This window comes from Schistocerca piceifrons, unplaced genomic scaffold, assembly GCF_021461385.2.
Source record: "Schistocerca piceifrons isolate TAMUIC-IGC-003096 unplaced genomic scaffold, iqSchPice1.1 HiC_scaffold_845, whole genome shotgun sequence".
Lineage (NCBI taxonomy): Eukaryota > Metazoa > Arthropoda > Insecta > Orthoptera > Acrididae > Schistocerca > Schistocerca piceifrons.
Window position 1 is genome coordinate 128,742 of NW_025729108.1, and position 23,743 is coordinate 152,484.

At 39.1% G+C, this 23,743-nt stretch overlaps 1 protein-coding gene across 1 annotated transcript in view; it reads left to right on the top strand.

Annotated features, from left to right (window-relative positions):
• The first annotated feature begins 6,592 nt into the window (after nucleotides 1–6,592).
• LOC124770938 (zinc finger protein 737-like) overlaps nucleotides 6,593–23,743 on the top strand; it is a 101,108-nt gene continuing 83,957 nt past the window's right edge. The window contains exon 1 of the mRNA XM_047249238.1: nucleotides 6,593–6,813. Within this exon, the coding sequence (XP_047105194.1) occupies nucleotides 6,593–6,813 (221 nt within the window). The remainder of the gene's footprint in view (nucleotides 6,814–23,743) is intronic.

Genomic DNA, 23,743 nt, shown 5'->3' on the forward strand with positions numbered 1-23,743 from the left:
ATCTCAACCTTCCCTATCCCCTTCCCTGCTCCCATTCCAGCCCCTACACAGCCTTCTATCCCACTGGCGCACTGGCAAAATCCTTTTCCTTTTTCCCATTTTCTAGATTTGCAATGACCCTAAATTATTGTTGTTCGCATTTCACAAGTAGGATTTCAAAATGTCTACATGAACAATTTTTGTCAGTTCTACATGAGTACATAAAATGCACATAATTTGTTTTTCATTGTAAGTGTCAATTACTCATAGTAATATCTGAAACTGACATCGTGATTTAATGTACAGTTTACTGCAACAGGTGTACAAATGTTGCCATTTGTAAGATTGTAGGACTCAGTTTTTGGATTCTGTTGTCTCTGATTTGTAAAACCATAGTTCTTTTATTTTGGACTATGTCATACAGTACTGAGAAGTTCAAAATCCATTCTGCTTATTCACTACCTGAATGTTGTAACTTTACTTAAAAAAATTTTCTGTTACTGCTCTTAAAATATTTTGGCAGGGTATTGTACACATGCATCAACTCATAAATTTTTGTTTGTCTGAAGTAATGGCATTGTGATCATTTATCTTATTACACATATCTGACTAATCTTGACGGTACACAGGAAATCAAAAATATCTGTGAAAGTAAATATCTTTTTTTATGTTTTCTTTTATCATCCTGGACAAAGGTCATCCTACACAAGATCATATCTACTTAACCCAGAGTTTCTGTTTTTAGCTTCTTGTCTGAGGTACATGTCATGAAATATTTATGCTGGATAATAACTTTGTGGATGCAGATCTGGTGCAAGTGTTACTGCTCTCTTTTACAACAACAATGTTCTGATACTGTGAGTACTCACCCAAGTAAATACTGTTATCAGAATGTGCTAACATTTTGTCAAAAGGAGGGAATTATGTGTTATCCAGGAGCTATTATGCTCATCCCTGAACTAATTAAAAATTTGGTGATTAACACAAACTGAATTCAATATTATTCATTTGTCAAAGATAACTTTAGTCCAGGGAGTTACATAAAGACAGCAAATGGTTTTCAGTACCTTTTTATTTATTCTATTTGGTCTTCAGCAGTATAATACTATTTAGCCAAGATTGCCTGTACTTGGGATGTGTTTATTCTTTATGGATTCATCATCTCATCAAACTCGTTGCATTAGTATATAGACTATTCCACAATTTCATTGTTAGATGTGCATATTAATAATGTGTATGGATATTTAGCCCCCACTCATAATTTTAGTTTTCCTGAATTTGCTGATGAGCTTTTAATTGACTTAACAGAAACTCTTACAGGCATATATTGTATATGAAGATTAGAAATCTTTACAAAATTGACTCATTCCTCATATGATTTGTTCTCTTCACAACATAGAAACAAACATTTAAAGTGTCAATGAGTGCACTGTATGGTATAGCATTTAGTACTGCAGTTTTGGCAACATGTTTTCCAGTTGGAAAAGAAGTTGCTTACAAAATGCTTTTTTTATATGCACTCCTATCTACATGGTTGTATGAGTAGCCATGTTTTATGTTTAGTGCTTCATTAGGAAGCTTTTCTTCATCATTATGGACTCTACAATTGCCTAGTGAAAATCTAAACACACTATGTAACATTACTGACTTTGTTATATTGCTGTTATTCTTTGGTAATGCTAAACTTTTGAAGTCTCATTCTCTGAAACTAGTTGGCGATGTACTCTAATATTTCAATGATGAACTTGAAAACACTGATTTAAACATGAGATTACTTCACATTTCTTAGCGACAAAACACATAATTATGAAGATTAACTTCTGCTATCAACTATTTTTATTGTTTAAATAAACCAAGTAAACTACTGCTCTGGTTGAACTGTAAACACATTCAAGTCTACAAAAATGTAAATCTTCAGAAAATAGCATTTGAAAGAACTCAGTCACTGTAGCTTCACTAACACTTTAACACAGAAAAGTTGTGTGGATGACTACAGCCAGATTTTCCTAAAAAGTTCATGATATAATCACACTGAGTGACTGTAACAGTAAGATCTCCTCGTATTAGTGACTTTGACATTGAAATGTAAAATGATGAGTTCACTCAATGAATTTTTACATTGAGACATTAAGATGAAAACAGCTGATCATGACTCTGCCGTGCAGAAGTTACTGTAATGATTACTAGACGCTATACTCCTATTGTTATATAAAGAGAACAATGTCAAAATTAGTAGCAATGACATTATGGGGAAGCAGGTAATAATTTTGTTAATCTATGTGATAGACGATTGGGAAATAAATAAAGTTGGGTGGATTGTTTTATTCATTCAACATGCATTGTTGTGGGTATTTACTGAGCCTCTTGTAAATTTCACAGTATAGTAGTTGTCTTCATTTCTTAATTGTCAGATTACTCTGCTAACCAAAGCAATTTTCCAGTTCAGAAAAATTAGAGCAAGAAAATTATAACTAGATTATAGTGTTATAAACATACTGAAAGGTCCTAATAATAATATTATTTTCTGGGTGGTGGAGACCTTAATTACGGATAATTTTTTAGTTAATGACTTTCCACAAATAATAAAATGTTTACTGACAGAGTGAAATGAGGGCCTTCAAATAATTTATGTCATTCTGGAAATAAACATTTGTTACCTCATGAAATGTTTCTGAGCATATGACTTCCAAAAAAAGTAAATCACCTATTTCTCTTAAAACAACATATACAGTGAATAATTATGTATACCATTGGCATCAGCAGAACTCAAATAAACTGATGAATAATTAATTTTACTGAAACATCACCTAAATAAGAATTTTGGTGCTTTATGTAAATGTGGTACCTCTACTACCAGCATAATATAAAAAAGGAGGAGTAGAGTTATAGCAAACGTAATTATTTCAACTTGCTAAGTTTCAAGTTCCTCATCTGTACAGTAGAAGCATGTCTTATGCTGTTCCCATTTCAAAAAAGTGAATCTAAGGTTCTCAAATCCAAAATGGCACATGTAAATCAGCTTTTATGAAGTTACTGTTTATTGCTTTAACACTGCAGATAAACTAGCTGGATTATGAAAACATATCAAAATTAGGGACATCTTTAACCCAGCAAATTTCTGTGAGGAACACGGTATTATAAAAAATAAAATGCTCTAAAAAGGTAATAGAGCACTTGTACATATAGTACAGAGATCTACAAGAGCAAACTTGGTAACAGTGGCATACAAGGGCAGTCAAATTAATATGAAAGATATGAAAAACTAAGAAAACTATTCAATAATACAAAAGTAATTGCCATAGTTGCTAACACATTTATTCCACTGTAAGGTAAGGTGGTGAATGTCTTTGTGTAAAAATGTTTGCAGTTGCCTCCAGAAACATAATTGTACCCAGTCATGCACCTCATCATCTGAAGCAAAAGGTCAGCCATGAATGTCTTTCTTCAGGGCTCTGAAAATATGAAAGTCACATGAGGAGAGATTGTGACTTTATGGAGAACATGTAAGGGTTTCCCAGTGAAATTTCTACAGCGTACTATATAGGAACTTGGCAGGCATTTTGTTGGCAAGTTATTCAATTATGCCACACAGTTTTCCTGGGAAGCCTCCACACAACCTCCATACAGTCCCCATCTCTCCTCATGTTACTTCAATATTTTTGAAGCCCTGAAGAAAAACATTCTTGGCCATCCATTTGCTTCATACCAAGATGTGCACACATGGGTACAATCATGATTCTGTAGGCAACCACAAACCTTTCTCTGTGAAGGGACTGACCATCTTATCTCACAGTGGCATAATTTTATTCACATCTATGGTGATTACTTTTGAAATAATACACAGTTTACTTACTTCTCCAAACATTTCTCTGTGAGGGGATTGACCATCTTATCTCACAGTGGCATAATTTTATTCACAACTATGGTGATTACTTTTTAAATAATACAAAGTTTACTTACTTCCATAAATCTTGTTTTCATTTGACTGCCCCTTATACATAGAGCTTTCAGCTTGTGTACTCTTACTGAAGTTTTTCATCAATGTAACCAAATATATTACAACAAAAGATGAAAGTGACATGGCTCACATCCCATGCAGGGCCAATCACAAAATATATTGATTTCATTGATTACTTTGAAATTATTTTTAAATTCTGTTATATTGGCTCCACGATAAATCTATAGTAGCCAATCTGAGTCATGATAAAAATTGCTGTTTTGAAGAGTGTGCCGCAGCACGTTGTGTGAAGCAGTCGCCCTCCGTTTCTGGTGGCGGCGCCGCTGTGGCAATCACAATTTTGGTGTCTCCCTCTGGCGGAAAAGGAGAAAGATTGCCTGTTCAGGTGCATTTAAAGGGCGTTATGAGCTCAGCAGGAGGTCAATCAGGTGAGTCTGGTCAGTTGGTCAGTCCAAGTGAGGCTGGGTCAGTCTCACAACACCAGTTGCTGGTCTGTCTCTCGTTCGCATTTGTGCAGCAGTGAGTGTCTGTCTGTCATTGGAGTGCTAGTATGGCTGTCATTTGGATCAAGCTTTAAAGCCAGAAAATGAGAGTCTTGTCACTCAGCCAGTAACAGAACTCAGCTAGTGGTCGCCCGGTCGGGGCTGTGTTCCTGCATCTGAGCCTGCGCATTAGGCTGCCAGTCTGCTCGAGTTGCTTAGGCAATGGTCATTGGCGGATGAATCGGTCAGTTGGTCGGTCACGCACTGAGACACAAGACGACTGGTCTGCCTTGAGCGTCAGCGTATGTGAGGTCCCCACACGAGTCCAGTGGGCTGCACCATATAGAAAGGGGAAGTGGCTTCGCGATCGACATGAGAGCAACAGGAGTCAAAGCATGACATCGGGTTGGCAAGGGCGAGCTGCGACGCCATGAGCTGGGAATTCGGTTTGCCTTCCTGTGTCCATTGAAGCAGCTGGCAGCGGATGGTTTGGGAGAGCATTGGAGGTGCTGTACCAGGTCTTTGCCAGAAATCGCAGTTTAAGAGATTGGAGACATGTTGTTTCATTTACTTCTTAAATTTTACTTGTTTTGGTAAAAATTTTTGGAATACAGTGATCAATAGATTATTATATTTTGACTAAAGTTCAGTCTTGATCACACCATTTATGTTTCAATGATATAGGTAACCGGTTTAGGTTATTTTTACATAACCATCATCAGACCCTTGGCTCCCTTAGGATGGTAGGCGGAGCTCTCCTCAGGTAACTTCGTAGCAGCTGAGGAAAGCTCCACCTACCATCCTAAGGGAGCCAAGGGTCTGATGATGGTTATGTAAAAATAACTGAAACCGGTTACCCATATCATTGAAACATAAATGGTGTGATCAAGACTGAACTTTAGTCAAAAATTCTACTTGTTTTCTTGGTGAGGTCACCAGCCGCTTTGTTTTGGGGTCATCCCACCAATCTTCTCCATTTGTCCACCTGCAGGAAGATCGTTATTTATGAATTGGGCTGTCCGTTTTCCCTTGTGGAGTTGGGGTAGGTTAGAGCAATCTGCAGTTCGGGTTGTTCAGTAATCCCCCTGTCAATCTGCCATACATTAGTAGCTGCCTCTGTCATGTTTGTTGGATCAATGTTAATGAATTTATTGCTTAAGGTGTAAAGGCCAAATTCCTGAAATATGTTTTTATCTTGCCTATCATCTTGCAAGGTGGTATATATGTAATGTAGAGCTTGTTGGTACATTTTATGTAAAACTGCATTTCATGGGTTTTATTTAAATGGTCATTTTCGTATATAAAGATGCCACCCTTCCACTGTAAGAGTTCTTTTAAAAACAAGTTGCGCTTTTGATCGCAAATAATTTTTACTGTGAGTGTTTTGTACTATATCCATCTGTCTTACAGAGTGTGTAGTTTATGTGTTTGTGTGAGTTGTTAAAATTTTTAGTTTAAAGTAATCTGGTGTGTTGCAGATTTGCTCCAGTGTAGTCTTTAAGAGGTTGTTGTGAGCAGTCGTGACTACAGCCATGTTAAAAGGGAGCGGCAAGGTGTTCAGCCCGAAAGCTCATACTATTAAAAAAAAAATGTTATTTCTGCCTCTGAATAAGTTGTAACTTGATATTTTCAGGATGCTTTCTGATTATAATTTTAAATCTGTTTAAAAAAAGAGGGTTTTTAGAAATAAAATTTCCATTTATAAAAAAAAAAAATTTTAACTCATTCATCAGTTACCCATTGGCAACTACTTCCGCACTCACATAGTGTGATTAAATGTGTTAATGTTCTTAATGAATTCCTAATAAATAAAGTAAATTCTTAAGAAAATGTTTTGAAAGTAAATACATGGTTCATTACTGGTAGCAGAGCATGGTTACTTTCTTGCTACTACTCTTTGAGTAACTGATCAAATTATAGTTGTACTTATTTTATAATTTAGTAATATTTCGCTTTGGCTGAGTGACTGTTTAGCTGCATGTTTCAGGTTGTCATGGCGGCCAGAGAATGTCCAGGATTCGGCCTATTATGCAAAAATCAAATATCATATGAGTTGCACATTTGTAATATAAACAAACAAGGCACTGTTCTTGAGTTGCTTGGGGATGTAAAAGATACCTTGCTCAATCCGGTCCAAATTTCACCGGAGGTTATTGGTTCCTTTCCGACAGCCATGGCAGCAGCGGCAGTAGAGGTTGGTGAGTTCCAACAACATATAGACTGGTTTCGTGTTGATCAACCAAGTCGTAAGCAATTAGCTAGACTACGCGCGCATTTGGTTCACATGTTTAACCAGGTCTCTGATTTAGAACAACTTGCTGTAAATGAGGCTGATCATAAGGAAGTGGTTGAGTTGCAGCGAAAGGTGGCTGCATTGCAGATTGGGTTAACTGGGTTAGAGTGTATCTCCAAAGAATCTAGTGGGCAGGTCCAAGTCATTCTGGCAGGGACAGGAAGCGAGCTAAATAACCCAAACAGCGGAATTGAACTTAGCTCGGAGCTTTTCGCAAAGCTACCTAACCCTACTGCACTTCTGTTAAAGGATGTAGGAGAATTAAGTGTAGAATCATTGGTGAAATTCTGTGGTTACTGGTTTATTTTGAGCAGCATTCCTTTGCTTTTTGAATATCGTGCTCCACCCTGCTAGCTCTACTGTACCCATTAGCAAGGGGGAAGTGTAATGAATAAATTTCTAGAGCTCTTTCAGAAGGGTTCTCATTACAACAACTTAGGTGACTAATAGTTGCTGAGAGACTCACAGACGGCTCTAGGAAACATCCAGAATGTCAGTATATTTGGAAGGTGCAGACCGCTAGTGAAGATTTGTCAATGTATGTGGAAAGGGTAAGGGTAGCTTAGCAGGCCTTGCTAAGTGATTTATCAGAAGAACAATTAATTGCAGTAGTTTTGGAAGGTATGGCAGCTGCTGACAAAATAAATTTTATTTTCAAGTCACCCCCGAAGACCTGGGAAGAACTCTCTGTTGTTGTTACTTCTGCATCTGCACTAAGGTTAAGCGAGGACTCTAGGAGTGTTAGTGTGTCAGGACAAGTGAAGGAAAATTTTGGAGTGGAGAGAGATCATCCAAGTAGTAATTATCAAGGTGTACACAGGAAATGTTTTCGATGTGGGGCTAGTATGCATTTGGTTAGGAGTTGTCCGGTTTCACGTGGGGCAAGAAATACTAAATAACATAAGGGCAGACGACACATTTCTGGTAGTAACTTATTGTGTAGTGAGGGGTGTGCCATAGTTGTCGATTCCCAATCACGCCTACCTTATATTTGACTTAATTTGAATTGGGAACCTCTGTGTGCTGTATTAGATACGGGTAGCACGTATTCCTTGCTTAATGAGACTTGGTTTCTGGAATTTGGCAATCTTACCAAACTGAGACCTAAAAAACTCCCACTTTGGAGATGTTGTGTGACCAATGGTCAGGTGTTGCCTCTGGTGGGGTGGGTTAAGGGTATTGTTACTTTAGGACAGATTTCGTTGCCAATGACATTTGCTCTCGTTGCTAGCTTGCCGGTAAATATGGTGCTGGGTTGTGATTTGATTTCTAAAACTCAACTAGTTTTGGATTATTCCAGGAGTAAGTTTTCTTTAAGTTTCGTGCCGAATCATAAGTTTGGATTTTGTGAATGTTGAGTGGCGTTAACATCTACACCTCCTTCCTTATCAGTCACTCCTATTAATGATATTGATCTCTGTCATCTTCCTCCAGGGCAGGGCCAACAGGTCCCTGAGTTGTTGGATGCGTTTCCTGGCTTATTTTGGGGTAACAAATAAATTAGAATATGATATTCGTTTGACTGACAATATTCCGGTTAGACAGTCCCCATACTGTCTCTCACCTCCTAAGATGAAAATATTGCTGGAAAAGGTACAGAAGATGTTAGATCAAGGGGTTATCCATCCCTTGACTTCTCCATATGCCTCTCCGATATTCTTGGTACCAAAGGATCAGGGTAGTGATATCAGGGTGGTGGTAGATTACCGTCATTTAAATGAAAAGGTGCTTTTGGAATCAGTCCCATCACTTGATCTACACAACCCCTTTACTTGGTTTTCAGGCTCATCTTGGTTCATGGTTCTTGACTTAAATCATGCTTATTACCAGATCCCATTGACAGAGGAGTGTAAACATGTCACAGCACTTTGCACCGATTGGAATCTATTTGAATTCAACCGGGTGCCCTTTGGCCTGGCCACCAGAGCTGCTGTTTTGACTCGTTTATTAGATAGTATACTGGGTGAATTTAAACTATGCTTTGTCTGTAATTACATGGATGACCTTGTGGTATACAGTAAATCGTTTGAAGAGTATTTGAGTCATTTGCACCAAGTATTTACTAAACTTCTGCAGGGTGGTCTAAGTGTTAAACTCTCCAAGGTCACACTTGTGAGGCCCCAGATTTCCTTCTTAGGTCATATTGTTTCAGGCGACGTGGTTTGGATCAATCAAGATCGGACTAAAGCCTTGTGCGTGCTCCCACCTCCGACTGATAAGCAGGGAGTCGCTAAGTATATTGATATGGCAAATTATTTCAGGAGGTTTGTTCCAAATTTTGCAGCCTTAGCTACCCCTTTGAATCAGCTTCATAAAAAGAGAGTTAAATTTACTTGGGGTTCCACCTAGCAGGCGATCTTAGAACAGATCAAAACTGCCATTGCTAATCCACTGGTGCTTGGGGTGCCTGATTTTGATAAGCCTTTTATATTTCAGACGGATGTGTCGCATTCGGGTGTGTCAGCCATCTTATTACAAGAATGGAAAGGTCAGCGGCAGCCTTTGACCTATGCCTCACGCCATTTGAATGATGCTGAGGCATAGTACTCTGTCTACAAATGTGAGGCCTTGGTGGTCCTATTTGCGTTAGATAAATTCTGGTTTTACATTGAGCACAAACCTTTTTTGCTGGAGACTGATAATCAAGGCTTGAGTTGGGTCTTGGGTAGGCCACGTAAGACCAATCGGATCACACGTTGGGCCGTGAGAATTTCAGCCTTTAAATTTGAGGTTAGGCATATCAAAGGTTCCAAGAATGTAGTTGCTGATGCCCTTAGCCGGATATTTGACCCACCATCCGATTGTTCGGAGGAGTACCACCAGGGTCCACTTCATGGTCAGCTTTTGATTTTAGGGTAAGTACCCCAACTGTTTAGTAATCTCAAAGAAAACCAGGAACAGGATGTTGAATTGGGTTCCATCAAACAGCAGATTAGGTTGGGTGAGGTAGTCAATGGTTACAGCTTGAGGAAAGATATTCTGTGTATGGCACTGGGTCAAGAGCGCCACATCCGAATTTGTCTGCCATAAATATTAATCCAGCCGATATTCCAGTATCATCATTGCTCTTTGGTGGGAGGTTACTTAGGCACATATAAAATGATTCAGAAAATTAAGCAGTATGTGACCTGGCCTCATCTTGAGTGTGACTAAGAAATTAGTAGCCGGTTGTCATTTGTGTCGGGCTGCAAAACCTAGCAATGCGCTACAGCAAGATCTATTGTCTTCGGAACGTGAAAATTACCCAATGGATCATCTTTATACCGATTATGTGGGTCCGCTGCCACGTTGCAGTAGAGGGAATATGTATATTTTGGTGGTATTTGATGCCTTTTCTTGCTTTACTTTTCTTGTTCCCAGTAGAAGTAGTACTACCAACATAACTATTTCTCACCTTACAAACATCTTTTCGATCTTTGGGCCTCCTAAGAGCTTGGTTAGTGATAATTCCCCTGCTTTTGCGTCAAATAAGTTTAAGGCCTTTTGTTTTAGGAATGGTGTCAAGCACATAAACACAACACAGTATTACCCTCAGGGGTCCTTTGCTGAACGTGTGAATTGCAACCTAAAATCAGCTTTATTAATTTACCATCAAGTTAAACCGAGTAAGTGGGATACTAACTTGCCCTGGACTAATTTTGTGTTTAACACTGTGGTTCATGAGGCATTGAACACTACTCTGGCCTCTCTCTTATTGGCCTATCCTATCAATTCGCCTTTGTCTAACTTATGGCGCATCCAAGACTTACTCCCTGAACGGGTATCCCTGGGGTTAATTAGAGAGAACTGGAATCAGGCTCGTGGCAATATAGTGGCTGCCTATAGTCATCAAGCCATGCAGTACAACTGCAATAGGCATCCTTATCAGGGAAAACCAGGGTATCAAGTCTATATTAAGAATGTTCAGCCAGTCACAAAATATTATAATTTCATATTTTCCACAACTTTAGTTTTAAAGAAATGTAAGCAACTCAGTCAAGAAATATTATCCTTTGACTTATAATCATTAGTAGGCGGACCAATAAACTCTCTTCTCAAAAGTGCATAAACCCCCACCCCCCTTTTACAACACATACACATTACATTATGCAATGGTTCTGTATTACTTTCTCTGGGAGGGGATGGGAGTAGTGGTTGAGCACAACACACATATAAGATGGGACAATATGGCTGTTTAAGATACATAACTCTTTTTTCAATAAACAAATTTATTTTACTGCAGTTTTTAACATATCATACTAAAAAAATCATATTCATTACAACAGTAACTCCCACACTATCATCCACTTCAATAAACATTTTACGACAGTGGCTTTTCACAGTGGAATGTAAACCATTTCATTGTCTTAAAATGGATCTATGATACTATTGTTGACAGTTCCATAACATTAATGTATTACCAGGCATATTAATTTGGCACAGATGGTAAAATATAAAATAATGTTCTTGGGTATTGGCCATGGCCTATCCTTAGTAACCATCCCAGAAAATATAGTGTGGTGGTAGAGAATGTTTGGCTGTGCGATCCTGTAGTCATTCTGGTGTGGTACTGGATTTGGAATCTGTTTCTGAATATAAATCAAAGGTATACTGAATGAACTGTTGAATATTTTTTGATTGAACCTGGCAGTAATGGAAAGAATGAACACAAGTAGAATAGCATCACTATATGTCAAATTAGAAAAGAGTTAAGTACATACTGATTACGAACATGAATTTTGTATGTAAAGTACACCACTCCATCACCAATGAGACACTAATCAATCTCAAATGAAGTACCTAGGAGTAAAAACTATTGCATTTGAGCAAATATCAAGTTGAAAAATGGTGAAGCAAATAATCAGTTAATCTGAACAGGTATTCCATTCACATTGTTCATGGACAGCTGGAGATGCTAGTGTTTACTGATAATCATTTTGAAGGTGTATCTTCAAGGCATTAAGGATTCTAACAGCACCTTCACAACATATACATTTACTAATGAGGCTTGACGTAAATAAACCATCACAATTTCAACAGTATAGTGATTTTTTCCACTCATTATCATATTCTGTACAACCCACCAACAAGGTGAACCTACAGGGCCATGGAACAGATAAAGGTACACATTAACAAAAGACAACCAAACATAGCATACGCTGTACACTATATTAAGAATAAATACTGCTTAATACTAATTCTGTTTATGCTAGTTAAATGTGTATTAGTGAATTAGAAAGAAAGCTGCAGTTACTGTAGTTATATTAGGTATCTGCTAATTTTCTTATCAGAAACTTAATATTTACTTGGTTATTCAGGTGTTTTTCAAAGAAAACAGAGATCTAAATATTTAATTACACAGTATAATTAACAACACACTGCTTGCCATCTAGCTAAAGGAGTCACATCCTTGCACTAAGAAAATCAGTGGAAGGAGTTGCTTATGATGTATGTTTTAAATTTTCTTTTGAATTGGCTGAGATAACCAATTACTTGGTGTATGTTAGATAGGAGCTTCTAGAATGTTTTCACATCATTATGTAGCACAGAACTTTGTTAAATCCTAGGTAATGATGCAAAGTTTACACAAGAGTTACATTTCTGTCTTGTATTGATAGTGAAAATTGAACTGATTTTTAAGACCACACTAAACATTGACTAAAATAAATCTGCAATTGTGGAAGAGGAAAGGAGTCAGCCACCTGTAGTTCTTTCATGACACTTGTGTGCTCACTATAATGACTGATTTTTAGGCATCACACAACTTTCTATGGTACAGTAGGATACAGGAAGGGGAGAGCCAACTGTTTCCCTATCCACCACCCCCACTGATGCTGACAAAGACAACAATAAAAATAATCCAAATGTATGTTTTGCTCCATTTGCATTGCATGTGCAGCTGTTGCTCATTCTAAGCACATGGAATGCTGTATACAACCAACAACCTTGTGCTTCCATAATTGTTTGTAAGCCACTAAGTTTATTTGAATCCAAATTTAGAAAAAAATGTAATAATTGTTTATCACTAAATATGCAAAAGGCTCTCAAAAGCATTCAACAATAGCCACAACAGTTTTTTGTTATTTTCCCACTAATAAGTTCTGACGGGTACCAACACAATTTTAATACTTTAAGGTATATCCATTACATATGTGGGACACTGTGGGAGTGATGAATTAAGGTTTTTAGAAATTACTGCAATTCGCCACCTTCCGTATTATTTTTTGGTCTTTATTTACCATGACCAGTTTTGTATCACCATCATCAGACAGTACATACTTATTGCATGTTTGCAGCATTGTTGCAGTTGGGCACCTGTGGCCAGGCATGAACTGTACATACTTCTCATCACATTCAGTGCATACAGGTTTCGTTCTCACATCTTGACACAGCTACATGATCCACCACAATCCTGCAAATATGCAATAAATATGTACCATCTGATGATAAATCACTTGTAATTTAAAAACCAGTCATGGTAAATAAAAACTGAAGACTAAAAGTAAAGCTGACTGGCTGCTGGAAACCCTTACACAATTTTTAAATCTGACCTGGCCACTCCTACTCGGAAGATAGATATTTAACAAAAACCTTGTGACATAAAAGACTACAATGATTGCCTGTGCTGTTAAGAAGTAGATGTAAATATTCCTAAACTGTAACAAGAGCAGTGAAGAAATCAATAGGTTCATTATCATTACTTTTCAGCCATTGAGCCAGCTGGTATATGTAAATGGTTAGTATGTAGCCATAAACACAAGGAAAGCACAGAGTGTAAAACCAATGTAATCTACACCATTTTGATAGAAACAGGCCAATGATCCTTGGAACATAGCATTATTTTTAATTAATCAAAACACACACAAACTATATCTGAAAAACAAAATCAGTCTATACAAAGGTATCTACTGCTCTAACTACAGGGTGCAGCATGAAATGTGTTACCATTTTGTTTTTGAATATAAACTTTATTGTCAATACAATCTGAAAGGAACATATATTACAATGAAGAGTCATCCATGGAGATTTGTTCTAACTCAGCACATGCTCAATATGTCCACCATTTCGATTCCTAACTTCCTTCAAATGAACACTGAAGTTAGTGATTACCCTATGGCACATATCTTCCATAATTTCGCTGCAAGCTTGAAGAATAAGTCTTCCAAGCTCCATTAAATCACGTGGACATTTTGGGAAAATTTATTCCTGTAGGAACCCCCAAGGAAAAAAGTCACATGAATTGAGGTCTGGACTATTGGGGGGGGGGGGGGGGGGGCAATTTTGTCCATCATTGAAGCGACCTGGAAACCTGAGTGAAATGATCCGCATGTCGAAATGCTCGTGTAAGAACTCCAACATAGTGTTTGCTGTATGTGGCCTTTCTCCATCTTGCATGAACCACTGCGTGTTGAAGGGCAAGGCAGCAAGGCAGTAGCAAGAAGCTGTGGAATTTAATGGAGCTCAGAAGACTTATTCTTCAAGCTTGCAGTGAAATTATGGAAGACGTGTGCCATAGGGTAATCACTAACTTCAGTGTTCGTTTGAAGGAAGTTAGGAAATGAAATGGTGGACATATTGAGCATGTGCTGAGTTAGAACAAATCTCCATGGACGGCTCTTCATTATAGTATATGTTCCTTTCAGATTGTATTGGCAACAAAGTTTATATTCAAAAACAAAATGGTAACACATTTTGTGTGCCACCCTGTATAATAGAAGGTAGATTGGCATAACTGAAAATTGTGACTTCACCCATATGTTTTAACTAGTAATGTCATCAATGTGGTGCAAACATCTACTTCAAGAAAATACAATATGGTAACCATGGTGTCACCCATTACACCTGCAATTAAACATAAATAATATGTAAAGTATTTACTCCAGCAACAGAAAGAATGAAACTAAAAGTACAACCAAATGGAGATGGGGGGTTTTTGGCAGGGACAAACTAAATACATGACTGTAAGAATAATGATATCAATGCAAAACAAATATTCTCCCAAAAATCAAGTGCACAAAATCCTCAAAATTTAATACAAAAACATTGCGAAAATGAAAACTATTGGTGTTGTAAATTTTGAGTGACCGATATATCTCAAAAAAAGACCACAATATCAGTAACCCATACACAACTCAAAAACTCAACACTACAGTTTTCACTTGACCTACATGTCTCAAACAAAGCATTTGATACCAGGACAAAACATGCAACTCTAAAACATTGTGTTGAATATTACAATTCACCATTCTAGATCAAACAAAGGCCTAGATACTGTGAAACCACACAAAACTCAAAAACACAATGACACAAATTTCACGTGGCCTACACAGCAGCAAAATACGAAGCCCACAATACAAAAAAACAACTCTCAAACTATAAAATTCATTACACACCACAATACAGTTGCAACATGGGTCTCTGCAGATGAATGTAGTACCAGAACCTGATCTTATGCGAATAACCTTATGTTAGCCTCAGGTAGTAAATAGTGATGTGACAATGATTGCCAAATAGCAGAGGGCTAAATTATCTAGAATGAAGCTCAGTTACTATTGGAACATTTGTTCAAAGTGTGCACCTTCTTGGTACAACTCAAAAATGTCAGTACTGGCTTCTTTGCACTTACAAATCTTTCTCACTGTACTGGCCCACAAACCGGACTGACAGCATACTTCTATTCAGTCTGTCCTAGAGCATTTTCTTCTTAAGCAGAGCAGCTAAGATCTATAAATTTTCAATTCTAACACTGAAATTCTAATACTTTCATCCTAAACCAAATCTCAAATGAACCCATACAACACATTACACTCAGAACATACACACAGACCACCAGAAGGACCATCAAATACAACAAAGCAACATATACAAACACAACCAACCCAAAAGTTCTGCGCCGTAATGACGTCACACACAGCACCCTTACATCACATGTCAAAGCAGATGGGTGGAATCTGATGCTTCTGTTGAGATAGTTCCAGGAACTCCATTACTTAACTACTCAAAACGTTTAAATGAGAGTTAACTCTCAAGAAGCTTTCCAACAGTCACTACAACAGTATGTAGCTGCACACAGCATATCTCTATACCCTTTCATTCGCACGTAGCTATGAGACTAAATCTGCTGTTTATAACAGTTATCAACACAACACTACACTTGCAAGTTGAATACATACGTTACACTATTAAATAAATCCTATTCATTTATATTCTATGGGAAAATAAAATATTCTAACAACATCATTTTAACCAATCAACTTACTTGCCTTCCAAAATGTGAATGTATATTATGATTCCTACTCTCTCTCCAACAGTTTTGCGTTTCGATTACCATATCTTAGAATTCAGAATAGCCCAAAGCCTACTGCTGAGTTATTATTACATTTGAGTACAGCATCTACTATCTTGGGGAAAACAAGAACGACATAGGTCTTTGGGCCCGCCAAAAATTTCGTGTTCGAAGGTTATTCTCATAACGCCTTCCACTTTCTTTCTTCTTTCTTTTCCTACTGCCTTTATCCCGCATTGTGCACAGGGTTGGCAGGGTTAAGTACAGAATTGGCATGGTTAAATTAAAGGGGTGGCCGGATGCCCTTCCTGCCACCACCCCACACCCCCCCGGAATGGGAGTATTGTACCCCCAGCTGTCTGCATCTAGTGTAAATTGTGAAATAGTGTGAATGTGTTTCAGATGTCTGCGAGTCATGTAACTGAGGTGAGACGTGAGGACCAGCCCAGTATTCACCTAGTAGGATGTGAAAAACTGCCTAAAAACCACATCCAGGATGGCCAGCACACCGGCCGTCGTCGTTGATCCACCGGGTGGATTTGATACGGGACTGGCGTGCCTACCCGAGTCCAGGAAGCAGCACGTTAGCACTCTTGGCTACCCTGGTGGGTTCATAATGCCTTCCACTGGATGTGTTAAATTTTGTTAACTATGTGACTTCCTGTGCTTCACTGTCGCTAAAGATTGTCTCGGCAGCCATATTGCATGGGCACGGCCGTTTCCGACCGACACTGTGCTAAATGTCACCTTATTGTAGACAAACAGTATGTATAATTTTACCAGTGTCGCCAACATAATTATTGTACTTAAAAGTTTGCCAAAAGTCAACTGATTATATAGATGAGAATGAAATTTATGCTGTATAAACTTGACAGGATCAGATTTATATACCACCTAAAATATTTATTCCAAAGCATGTATACAATGCCTCAAAACAATAACCTCCACATCCTTTAAAACTTATTCTGTAATAATGTTGTTATGATGCACACTATGTGATCAAAAGTATCCAGACACCCCGAAACACATACGTTTTTTATTTAAGGTGCATTGTGCTTCCACCTACTGCCAGGTACTCCATATCAGTGACCTTAGTAGTCATTAGACATTGTTTGAACTCATGAACTTACCGTGGTCAGGTGATTGGGTGTCATCTGTCATATGTCTGTATGAAAGATATCCACGCTCCTAAACATCCCTAGGTCCAATGTGATAGTGAAGTGGAAATGAAAGGGGACACACACAGCACAAAAGCATACAGATTGACCTCGTCTGGTGAATAACAGAGACCGCCAACAGTTGAAGTGGGTCGTAATGTATAATAGGCAGACATCTATCCACACCATTACACAGGATTTCGAAACTGCATCAGGATCCATTGCAAGTACTGTGACAGTTAGGCAGAAGGTGAGAAAACTAGGATATCTTGGTTGAGAGGCTGCTCATAAACTACACATCATGCCAATAAATGGTAAACAATGTCTCACTTGATGTAAGGAGTGTAAACATTGGACAATTGAGTAGTGGAACTGTATCGTAAGGATCACGTGAAGAAGGACCAACAAATTTTGAAGACTATAGGGGCCCAATATTTAAAAAAAAAGATGTCCTTGACTTGTTGTTAAGATAAATTAGCATGCCATCTGCAAGATGGAAAGAGAAAAATAAGCTCTTTGTTGTTTCATGTTTCCATCAGTGCATACGTTAGAGATATGTGGAAGGGATACAAATTACATGTGGGATAAGTGACAGTATGTTCCACCTTTTAATGCAGAAGGTACAGCATTTCTCCAATACTGATAAACTAGCGCATATGTCACTGGATGAAAAGTCTCTAATGGCATATTTAACATATGACAGCACTTCTGACAATGTTATTGGCTCTGATGGCTTGGGGTTTACACTCACAGTATATTTCTCCCACTACTTGGCAGTTGCTTGTCCCACTTAAAATAATATGAAGAAGAAGGTCATATTTGTGGCAACAAGCGACAATGACTAAAACACAGTAGCCCTACGGAATGAGAAATGGGGCGTCAATCCCTTTTGCATGTAGAGGTATATGTATGTGCTTCTTATGTGTGAATCTATGTTTTTTTCTCTTTATTGTTATTTTTAAACCTGTTTACAGGCAGGCCAGCAGCAGCATACTATGCTGCTCTTTGGCCTCAGAGAAACACAAAAGATACAAATGAAGACAATTAGAGAAAAAACACGGTGGACATATAAACAGAGACAAACACGTTTTAAAATACATGGAGCCATTCACGGGCGTAGAGTCCAAGATAAAATTTGTTCAGACACTTCGACACATACATAGATGAAAATTGTCACACGCGAACGTAGGTGCACAAAACGAATAACACTGAACCACTTAAGCACAATACGATGGCACACACAGAAACACGAGGCATTGATCTCCAGCGCGCGAATGTTCACTATGCGTGCACAAGTCCGGGGACCTGCCAAGAGAGAAGGAGGGGGAGATGGGAGAGGGAGAGGGGAGAGCAGATATGCCACGGGCAGGGGAGATAGGGGGAAGGGAGGAAGGGGGAGGGGAAGCCCGGGGGAAGAGGGGTGGAGGAAGCGGGATGGAGGGAAAAGAAGGGAGGGAGGGTGCCTAAAGGAAAAGACACAGGAAGTGGGGTGGGGGAGGATCAAAGTTGATAGAAGGTGTAGATCGAGGGGAGGAGGACATCATCAGTGAGGGGGAGCTGGCGGAAGCCACCTTGGGAGAGGGTAAGGAGGGTGGAGAGATGGAGACCAGGTGGGACATGGGAATATAGGCGTGGCAGCAGGCAGGGGTGGGAGAGGATGGGCAAGACAAGCGGATGAGGAGGATCGAGTTTACGGAAAGTGTACAGGATCCGTATCATTTCAAGGAAAAAGAGGAGGTGAGGGAACGGAATGAGATCATACAGGATCCGTGTGGGGGAGGGGAGAAGACGAATGTGATATGCGAGACGGAGGGCAAGGCGTTCAAGGATTTGAAGGGATTTATAAAAGATAGGTGGGGGGGGGGGGGGCGGAGATCCAGGCCAGATGGGCGTAACAATGGATAGGGCGGATGAGGTATTTATAGGTGTGGAGTGTGGTGGAGGGGCCCAGATCCCACGTACGGCCTGAAAGGAGCTTGAGGAGACGGAGTCGGGAGCGTGCCTTGGCTTGGATTGTCTGGAAATGGGGGGTCCAGGAGAGGCGACGGTCGAGGGTGACGCCAAGGTACTGAAGGGTGGGGGTGAGGGCGATACGATGGCCATAGATGGTGAGATAGAAATCAAGGAGGCGGAAGGAGGGTGTGGTTTTGCTTACAATAATGGGTTTTGGAGGGATTGACCTTGAGCAACCACTGGTTGCACCAAGCAGTGATCCGGTCAAGATGGGACTGGAGAAGGTGTTGGGAGCACTGCAGGGTGGGGGCAAGAGCAAGGAAGGCAGTGTCATCGGCAAACTGGAGAATGGAGAAGGTGGAGGGGGGTGACAGCGGCGGCATGTCCGCCATATACAAAAGGTACATAAGGGGGGAGAGGACGGAGCCTTGGGGCACACCGGCGGAGGGAAAAAAGGTGTAGGAATCCGTGTTATGGATGGTGACGTAGGAAGGACGGTGGGAGAGAAAGGAGCCGATCAGACGGACGTAGTTAATGGGAAGGGCAAAGGTTTGGAGCTTGAAGAGGAGACCGGAATGCCATACGCGGTCATAAGCACGTTCGTGGTCCAGGGAGAGTAAGATTGTGGAGCGACGGGAATTAAGCTGTTCGGAAAGGAGATGTGTGAGGTGAAGGAGAAGGTCGTCGGAAGAGAAGGACGGCCGAAAGCCACACTGGGTAATGGGAAGGAGGCGGTGCTGGTGGAGATGCTGGCGTATGCGTTGGGTGAAGATAGATTCCAGGACCTTGCTGAAGACCGAGGTAAGGCTGATGGGATGGTAGGAGGAGACGGCGGTTTACCAGGTTTAAGGAACATCAGGATACGGGAGGTTTTTCCACAGGTCGGGGTAGTAATCAGTGGACAGGACTACATTGTAGAGCCTGGCCAGGATGGAGAGGAAAGAGACAGGAGCTTCACAAAGGTGATGGTAGGTGACACGATCGTGACCAGGAGCGGTGTTGCGTTTTGTGAGGGGTGTAGCAACGAGATCCTGTGTAGTGATAGGGGCATTGAGTTTCTTGTGTGCAATGTTGTCCAAGTACTGGAAACCAGGTGCGAGGGGAGAGACAGAGGTGTCAGTTCCATCGCAGACATCCGGGAAGAGGGAGTAATCGAACTAGGGATCATCGGGGATGGAAAAGACATCGGAGAGGTAGGATGCAAAGTGATTGGCCTTACTAAGGGTGTCAGGGAAGGGGTGATCATCATGGAGAAGAGGATAGTAGGGGGAGGGTTTAGTTCCGGTAAGGCGACAGAAGGCTGACAAGAACTTGGACGAGTTCTGAATCTATGTGTTTGTATTCGGTTGATATCCATGTGATAAGCTGCAGCTCTATCCACAGTTAAAAGTGTTTCTTCACAAATGTATCGTAACTAGCCTCTGGTTCGTGATTTTTATCCCTACTTGCGCTTATGTTAGAATCATTTTAGAAACATCGTTGTCTTCCGATATTACACAAACTCTGGTATGCAAAAAGAAAAAAAAAATCAAATATTTCTTCAATCACGTAGGAAAGGGATGCTTAACAAACGTGCTGCCGACGCATCTTTTTCGCCACTTGGAGCGCTAGTGTCGCTCCAGCTGTCAAACGGTAACAACTTTAACAGCCGTGAGTGTCGCGACTGTTAATGTTAGACTGTGTGTCATACTAACAAATGTACACCGTGGAGATAGGGAAGCAGAGGTAACAGTAAACTTGTTGTTTCATTCGATCACATTTTTATTATTCTTGTAACTGCATGGATAACACGAAGCATTTTACATGTTTTTTGTTACGATGCTCTGGCAATAGTTTCAATATTGCATTAATTTAATGGCTTTTGCGGCACATTTGAAATTTACTTTGTTGTGTATACAAACGGCCATGATTAAATTATCGTTGCTGGATTTGTTTATGGTCTGGGCTTGCGTGCGAATTTGGTGTGTACTTGTTTTAGGTTATGTTTTTCAAAACAAACAGCTTGTTTTCCATGAGCTTGTAATTTTTCTCAATAGTCAGAGATCAATAATTTTTCCACCAGTAATTTGGAGCGCGCTAAGTACTCTACGTATACTGTTCATCAATTACGAAAAGTTCATGTGCCGTTTATAGCCTGTAGCGTCTTGTGAAGTACATGTTTTTTTGTCCCATCCGATAAAATCTCTACATGTATACTCTGTAACTTTGCAAAAGAGACGATTTGTATTTTCGACGTTTTTTCAATAGTTTTTACATATTGTGATCTCCAGTGAAAGTGCTAGTCATTTATAATTGCTGTGGTGCTAGTCATTTATAATTTTTGAGGGAAGGACGACCGAAGACAGCGAAATGCTCACTTTCACTATTTCGTTATCTTAATCAGTATCACTGTTGTTATGTAATATTTGTTGTGAAGGAACGACTAGGAATAAGAATAGCGTTTGCTATGATGTAATGCGATGCTCCTCCCGATAATAGCGTGAGTAACTTTATAGTACTCGTCAGTCCTTTAGTGCACATAGTTACTACCTTTTTTCAGGAATTGGGTACCGGTATCTGCAGATAAAAGATGATGTTGGATGTATTAATTTGTTGTGGCTATTTAGAATCATTTTAGTATCCTATTATTTGATCTGCTGCATAGACCTGGAAATCTTACATCAAGAACAGTTTGTGTTAACATGCGTATATGAATGTGGTTTAGTATAAGGGTAATGCTGCTGTGTTGCAAATAGATGTAGAAAGAAATTAGCTGGTGTGGAAAAAGCTACTATGTAAGTGCAATTCTCACTGACAAAGAACATTACACATCATCAGACTGTAACAGAACATTCATCATGGGTCTGCAGCTAAGAGGGTGAAGAGCCACTAAATATGTTTAGCAATAGAAAGTTAACCAATATTAAAAATAGACGACATTTAAAAAAATTTTCGACAGTTCGTGTAAAATACAGTATGTGTGATTTTCTTTAGTGGATAGATAAAAAAAAAACAGCATGGCAATATTTCCTCTACTGTGGGTATTCAGTAATGTCTTGTGCTAGGAAAGCCTTAAAGGAGCAACTGTGTCAAAAACACACATTAAACAAATGACAAAATGATGGTTTGTAGGCTGCTGAACACCTCTTATAGTTAGGTTTTAATTTTGTACACATCAAGATGATACTGAGTAACTGAAGACAAACTGCAGACTAATGTCTGAGTTTAGAGATAAAGTACTGAAAGTGCCACATACATGATTAAGACCCGCAAATTCCATTTTACATTGATGAGAACAGGATTATAACACATTTGGATAATCATTTGCATTAGGGTATTCCCAAACTAAATCCCAAAGATGGAAGGCTTTATTTCAACTTATCTTTCTTCAAATTTAAATTGTGGTTGATGTAAGTTACTTATTTTCTGTAGAAAATATCCTTTCCATTCATTAGTTGCTCTGATTGCTCATAATGCTGTACGCTTAGTTAGAGTTCCTCTGGGAAAAAGCAAGACACCACTCAAATAATGCTCACAGTAGTAGAGTATACCTTAAACCAATGACAGACACAAACAGTATCAGTCAGTCTAGCATTTTTTTCTGTGGGGTGGATTTTGCAAAACATGACTTTCTATCATTTTGAGGTTATATGTTATGACACTTCATTATGAGAGAATTGTAAATCAGTTCTTGACATTAGACTCTTTTCTTCACCTAATTTTAATTTATTTATAGTTTAGTGGTTCATCTGCTGCACCCAGTAATGGACTGAAAATACTGCCTTTCAGCTGTATCTCACATTAACAATGGAAATTGAATGTGACTTTTATTATCTGGTTCCTTGTCTTTCCTACAGTCTGACTGCAGTAATGGGCAACGAAAAAACTATTTGGATAAAAGAGGAAACAAGTGAGATATCAGGTTCACCAGGTTCCATTGTAAGTAGTTTCTTAGTATTTTTTTACTGTTGTTTCATTAATTTCAGTGTGAAGTATGTTGTGTGAATAAACAGAATTCATGCCATTTTGCTGAAAGTATGAGGAATTAAGTGCAATAAAATCTCCAGTGAGTTTTTAAGTTTACACTCAACATTTACAGCACTATGCATAGATTATAATGTGTGTTAAAATTCACAAATGATGCAGGGGAGGGTTTGAATTTAATTTTTGTAAATTTAGACAAATTTGTAATGCACTGCTTATTGGCAGTTATAATATATTTACATAAAATTGAACTATTATGATAAAAATAGTCATAGGCTAGATGTCATTTCCAATGAGCACAATATTTCAGCAAGGGACCACATTGCCATCACCCGGTGCACTAACTTACTGTGCACTTACTAGTGATCAGTATGAGCTATAAGTGTAATTTTTTAAAAGTGTATCATAGGTTACATAGATGGCACCTTGGATCTTGTGTTTGTATGTTCCTGTTGTAGACTGTGGTTGTCTGTTTTGTTTATGGGGTCGACAGAAGCATCCGATCCCACGTGTCGGCTTTGACCCGTGACGTAAGGGTGTTGTCGTGTGTGATGTCATGACGGCGCAGAGTTTGGTTTGAGTGTGGCTGTCTCCAGTTCTGTTTTATCTTATTTTATTTACTTTTCTGATCTGTTCATTCTATCTCGTGAGATTTTTTTTTTTTTAAATTTAAAAACACTTATTACTTATTTT